The sequence below is a fragment of the Etheostoma cragini genome, chromosome 18 (assembly GCF_013103735.1).
Source record: "Etheostoma cragini isolate CJK2018 chromosome 18, CSU_Ecrag_1.0, whole genome shotgun sequence".
NCBI lineage: Eukaryota > Metazoa > Chordata > Actinopteri > Perciformes > Percidae > Etheostoma > Etheostoma cragini.
Window position 1 is genome coordinate 13,092,510 of NC_048424.1, and position 6,578 is coordinate 13,099,087.

The window sequence follows — 6,578 nt, forward strand, 5'->3', positions numbered from 1 at the left end:
TGCGTGTGGAACCGTTACATGTGTTGACAGCATACCCGGCCCTTTGACTGAATTAACAGCGACCTCTTTGTCTTGTAAGAACAGGACTCGCATCTTTTATGCGTTATTAGGTCCTGTAATTGGGCAGCCAGTAGTTTGCATATTAGTCTATTAAGGTAATATGTTTTGCGACTCTCAACACACGGCTTGCCAGAGCCCCTGGCGACACATTAGGTAATTCTCAGAATTACACCCTAATCATAAACCAGTGTTCTTTCGATCCCTATAATTCAATGTGCCTCAGTTTATTTTTTTGCATGCAAAGCTTGATTACATTCAAAGTATTTATCAATTAACCTATCTTTTCCATGGGATTGTGCTATGGTCTTTAATTTACACGATCAGGTGGATTTTTTATCGTCTGTATGCACTGAGTGTAGCTATCACTTTAAATTTGCAAAAGAAATGTGCACATATTTGCATTGGTGCATTGGTTTGAAGGTGAAACTTGCTTCTTTTATTTCCCTTTGAGGTTCCTTTAACCTCTTAATAGCTGTTATGTGTTACAGCCAGTGTCCCACTTTGAGCCAATAAAATCCCATCTCCTAAATACCAGTAGTTGCCAAAGTAGGTCCAGGGACCCCCCAGGGGTCTAAGAGGGTTTCAGGGGGGCTCAGCAGAATGAGGATTAGTTTAATTTCAATATTGTTGCATTCATTTAAAGATAGGGCCAGCAGATAAATGTTCAGTAACCAACTCCACTGTTTATTTTCTTCCCAACAGAGCCAAAGGACAAAACTGTACTATCACAGTCCACACCTTCATGGTCCTGTGTTGCAATGATACTAAGTAAGGAAGTAAGTAAGTAATACCACTGTGTATTGAAAATACTCATTAAACAAAGCTGTTTAAAAGTTTGGAATGAATATATCTTGCTGAAATGTTATTTTAGATTCATTATCAACTAGCCAATTGTAATTTTGCAGCTGGTCACAGTGAAGCTAATTGTTGCTACGGCATAGCTTAATAGAAGAAAATGCATCATATTTTATAGGGTCATAATTTGTACCCTGTGTACCAGCTTAATCTGCAAAGTAAGTTGTAGCTACATGTAGCTGTCAAGTACATGTAGTGGAATAAAAAAAACAATATTTGGCTGTGAAATGTAATGAATCAGGAGAATGAAGTAGAATAAAATAGAAATACTCGAGGAAAGTGTACACCTATAAAATGTACTTGCATGAGTGCTTTTTTCCACGCTGTATGAGGCAGATGTTCGGGATCCCTTGTTACAGGGAAGAGGTGCTTTTTCCTCTTCAAAATGTTGTGTGGGGGTTCTGGGTTCGATTCCAACTGCGATACATGAACCAACGTGTCCCTGAGCAAGACCCTGAACCCCTTTGCTCCAGAGGCGTGCGACCTCTGATAAACCACTTTAGCAACTGCAAGTCGCTTCCGAAAAAAAGCGTGGGCTAAATGACATGTAATGTAATGTCTTGTAAAAAATAAAAAAAAGTCAAGAGCTGTTTTTTTTTTCTTGCAGGAGATTTGGGAAACCGTACCTCGCGTGCCACTGGGTGTGCATCCCTCTCTAAGTTTACCCAGCAAGTAGAAGGGGGCACGTTTGGGGCAGCGGAGCCAGAGAGATCCATTCTCGCAGCCTCCTCTCTTTGGCCTCGAGCTGCCCTCTCCGCTCGCCCCCCCCCCCCCATTATTTGTCCCGACGGCCGAGCGCGCGGCCCCAATGAGCCCTTTGGAACGGAACGGAACGAAAAGAAGGAGCGAATTGCAGCTGTGACGTGGGCGTTGTTGTTCCATTCACCGAGTTCACCATGGCAACGGGGCAGAGGCCCAGGAAGCACGCAGCCCCTCTCTTTGGACAGCATCCTGAGGGCAGAGAGGCAGCTGGAAGTTTCTCCTCCTGATCACTGCTTACTGTTTCATGGCGCAAACGATACCAAATATTCGACTTCAGACGCATGACAATTTGAGTTAAGGTTTGGCAGTTTCTGAGTATTTGGACAAAGAAAGTTATAGCTGTGAGCGCATACATGTGTTCACTCCTACATCAATTAACGTCCAATTTGCATAGCTTCATGCAACTTTTACCAACTGGTTTCACGCACGAGACCAATAAACGTGACCCACTGGCCCAGATCAATGTTAATAAGGAACTTTCAAAATGAATAGGCCTACTTTTTTTCTTTTTCTCCAGCTAAGTCTTTTCTGTGTTTACACTCTTCGGCTCCATCTCCCTCCACATTGTACTCATGCATGCTGCAGGACTGCTTGTATTGTTGGGCAGAGTGATTGGGGTTTCTGTACAATCTCCCGTGACCAATGAGCGGGGTGCTGTCAGGGGTAACCACATCTGTCAACCGTTCTTGGCCAATAAAGAGCGGAGCGAGGCGGACCACAGGTGCGCGCCTCTGCGTCCCCTTGGCACAGCGCCCGGGAGATGCTGGAGAGAGACGCCTAGCTGCCCCGTGGCGCAAAAGAGTTCCTGTCAAAGGCAGCCTCCTTTTAACTCCAGCTATCACTCTGGCTCCGATAGTTATGGCGACCGCAACATCCAACCACTACAGCGTCCTCACCACCCCCAGCAGCGCGCCGCCGCCACACTCGGAGTCCGGGAGCATGCAGCAGGCGGCAGCGTACAGGGACGCGCACACCCTGCTCCAGAACGACTACAGCACGTTACCGGGCGGTGGACATCCGCTCAGCCACGCGCACCAGTGGATAACGGCGCTGTCTCACGGTGACAGCGGGGCGCCCTGGCCATCTAGTCCCCTCGGAGAACAGGACGTGAAGCCCGTACTTCACGACAGTGACCGAGAGGAGCTGCAGAACTCCAGCAGTCTGCAGCAACAGCAGCAGCAACAGCGACACCCTCACCTAGCGCACCAGCAGGCGCATCACGACGCCAGAGCATGGCGAACCAGCACAGCCACCACGCACATCCCCGGTATGGCGACATCTGAGGGCCAGAGCCTGGTGTATTCCCAATCCGGCTTCGGTCTGATGCCAGGGGCAGAGCAAGGGGGGATGCACCACCACCCCCTGCGGGACGAGGACCACCACAGCCACAGCCCGCACCTCAGTGAACACGGAGGCGGCCCTGGGGCCCACCAGCAGTCTCTGTCACATCACCAGCACGGCCAGGACCACTCAGACGAGGACACGCCGACCTCCGACGAGTTGGAGCAGTTCGCCAAGCAGTTCAAACAGCGACGCATCAAGCTGGGCTTCACCCAGGCGGACGTTGGACTGGCTCTTGGGACGCTGTACGGAAACGTCTTTTCTCAGACCACCATTTGCAGGTTCGAGGCGCTTCAGCTCAGCTTCAAAAATATGTGTAAACTCAAGCCCTTGTTGAACAAGTGGCTGGAGGAGGCGGACTCCACCTCGGGTAGCCCCACTAGTCTGGATAAAATCGCGGCACAGGGAAGGAAAAGGAAAAAGAGGACCTCCATCGAAGTGGGCGTCAAAGGAGCTCTGGAGAGCCATTTTCTCAAATGTCCAAAACCAGGAGCAGCGGAGATAAACTCTCTAGCGGACAGTCTGCAGCTGGAGAAGGAGGTGGTGAGGGTTTGGTTTTGTAACAGGCGGCAGAAGGAGAAGAGGATGACACCCGCTGGGGGACAGATACCAGGAGGAGAGGACATGTACGGGGACACCCCTCCTCATCACGGAGGACAAACTCCTGTGCAGTGACCCCAGTCCGTTATTCTTATTCTGAGCAAGACACGGACCCCTAAAGGAGGACCTAATGCCTCCTTATGTGTTTGCTTCTCTGTGCTGGACCGCTCGGAACTGGACCTCGGCCAGTTTAAACGTTGGACCCACGGACACACACAGCCGGGATATACAGTGGCACTCAAGCACTAAAATTACGCATAGCAGACAGCTGAATGGAGAGGTTTCACGCCGCGGAACTGCCAAGCATACGGCTGGTGTGTGCTAACCAAAAAAAGAAAAAAAAGAAAACAGCGACATTGATACGAAATGCTTTTCTTTACCTTCTACCGAGGCGCTAATGTGTCGTTATGTAATGTGTCATTAAAGAAAGACGGAGTCGGATGTGGGCACAATGTGTCCGCGGGAGCGGGGGGTTGGGGTGTAAAAAAAAAAAAAGCTTCGGGCTCGATGATAAGTCGCAGTCAGTGTGGGTAAATAAACGCCATCTTTCCATCATAACAAAAGCAACAGGGGCTCTGCGCTCGTGGCAAGATAGGGCTGAAATGGCAGACACCTGCTGTACAATGTTCAACAGCCAGGCCGATACCAGCCAACTGATTCTTTTATTATTATTATTATTATTATTATTATTATTATTATTATTATTATTATTATTATTATTATTATTATTATTATTATTATTATTATTATCTTTATTATTACTATTATTTTTTTATTTTTTTTATTTTTACAATTCTGATTTATATTGAATGTGATGTAATGATTGCAGTGTCAACTGCATCCAAAATTTATTTTATTTTGAAATGTCTTAACTTGGTTTACGTGCTTTTACATTCAGGCAATAATAATAATAATAATAATAATAATAATAACAATAATAATAATAATGTTATTAATAATATTAAGAATAATAATGCTACGACATACTGAGTATTGGCTTTTGTTGCTGTGCAGACATGTCTGTGCGCCTGTTTACAGTCTGTTTTTGCTGTTTGTTATTTCTGTACTTTTCCAAAATGCTGTGATGAGAAAGACCGAGACTGTCCGGCTGGAACTCTCAAAGCAATCCAGCCCATTTTGCCTTCCTTTTACTAAAAAGATTTTAAAAAAAAGAAGAAAAAAAAAGAAAAGACTGAATATATCTGGTACCAGCTCTGGCCGCAGTGGCTCCACTTCTACTGTTCTTCATCCACTGAGAAGACTATTTGTGGGATGTTTCTCAAATTGTTATTTTGTATGGCTTCGTTTGTTTGTTTGTTTGTTTGTTTGTTTGTTTGTTTGTTTGCTCAGCTTTTCTCTGTCAGTCTGTGCCAAAGCACAAACACAGACACGTGTTCTTGTGCCACTTAAATCCTGGGATGAATAACCTGACCTAACATTGGAAGGTTATCGAGGGAAATCCAGACTAGTTGTGGATGATCTCTGACTGAAACCTAAAGAAAAAAATATAGAAATTCAGAAACTCAAATCCATCTGAAGGATGTTGATGAATAGAAAGAATTTGTTGTATTTAAAAAACCCATAATGTGAATTTTAGACGATTTCCATGAGATTCTTTTGCATTTAAAACACTTTCTGAATGTATGAAGCCAATGTCAATGAGATGTTCCACTGCTCTTTTTTACATTAATTTAACGCCAATCTTTCAAAATGCAGCATAGCAATATTTGACACATTGTTTTGTAACACGCCGACCGGGGCAGTTTCCTTATTTAAGTGTATATAGGCCTACATAACCATTGGCCCTTAATTTAAATGGGGCCCACTTTTTCTGTAATTCTGACTACATCTCAAGTAGGCCTAATCCTTCAGCTGAAATTGAGTTTGAGGTGAAAAAAAAAACAACCAAAACAAAATAGCATCGACCTGAAATCTGTGATCAAACGAAGAGGGAAAAGAAATCAACGATTGCACAATTTATAAATGCTTTTTTGTCATTAAATCGTATTTGTTTTCTAAAACACAGTCTTTGCAACATTTATTGAGCCTCAGGAAAATCGCAAATCTGACGACCAGCTGGTTTAGTTTATTGTTTCTCGCACGTGGCCTTGCATTATAATTATAGATTTTATCAATCCGTCTCGGTTGCTTAAAAATTGTCCTTCAGATGTTTTGGTTAAGTGTTTCCTTGATTTGCACTAAGACTGTTAGGAAGAAATACCCGTGAAGATGTTCCGGTCAATGGCCTGGAATTGAAACACCGTAATGTTAATTAATATTTCCATCAGGATAAACATGGAAACTAATTGACAATTATGAGACGTCATTTAGAATCAAAACAATTGAAGCTTTTCTGTTTGCACACAGGCAAACGGCAGGCCTGCATTTAAAAAAAAGAAGAAGAAAAAAAGGTCTACACAACAACGTAGACCTGACTCAGGTGTAGGACAGAAGCTGATGCGTTCTAAACAAGGCTCATTAGTGTTATTAGGCTACGTGTAATCCGGCCTGTTGCCTTCATTACACCTCATAAAATAATTATAAACATGTACTATGAATCATTTCCAATTTCTAGGAAATCGTTTGAATAATTGTATAAACTCTAAATAAAACATAGCACACTGAGATATAAAGTGACAATTATAGTTTTTCAATTAGAGAGATGAGAACGTTAAGCACACAGTGTGTCATTTCAAGAGTAATGTTGAACCTCACTCTTGTTTTCAGACGTGTTTTAGTATTGTGTTGCAGGAGGAGGATTTCTGGTCTGATTTGACCTCTGGGACATGTGGGTTCATATTCTTCAGCACATCTTCCACTCGCTTTCACGTCATGTCTAGTATTTCTCAGGCTACGTGTGTGCTGATTGGTGGCCAAACCAGAAACAGTCTGCTGCTGCCATCTAGTGGCACTCATTAGTCTGCAGCAGGCTTGGGTTGGATGGGGGGGGGGGGGGGGGG

The 6,578-nt window shown here is 44.2% G+C and overlaps 1 protein-coding gene across 1 annotated transcript; it reads left to right on the top strand.

Annotated features, from left to right (window-relative positions):
• The first annotated feature begins 1,486 nt into the window (after positions 1-1,486).
• On the top strand, positions 1,487-5,196 carry pou3f2a (POU class 3 homeobox 2a). The gene has a single exon (XM_034899615.1). The coding sequence runs from the start codon at positions 2,320-2,322 to the stop codon at positions 3,691-3,693; it is 1,374 nt and encodes a 457-aa protein (XP_034755506.1). The 5' UTR covers positions 1,487-2,319; the 3' UTR covers positions 3,694-5,196.
• The last annotated feature ends 1,382 nt before the right edge of the window (positions 5,197-6,578 follow it).

Coding starts and splice junctions, on each gene's coding strand:
- pou3f2a (XM_034899615.1), top strand. CDS start 2,320: ATGAGCGGGGTGCTGTCAGGGGTAACCACATCTGTCAACCGTTCTTGG.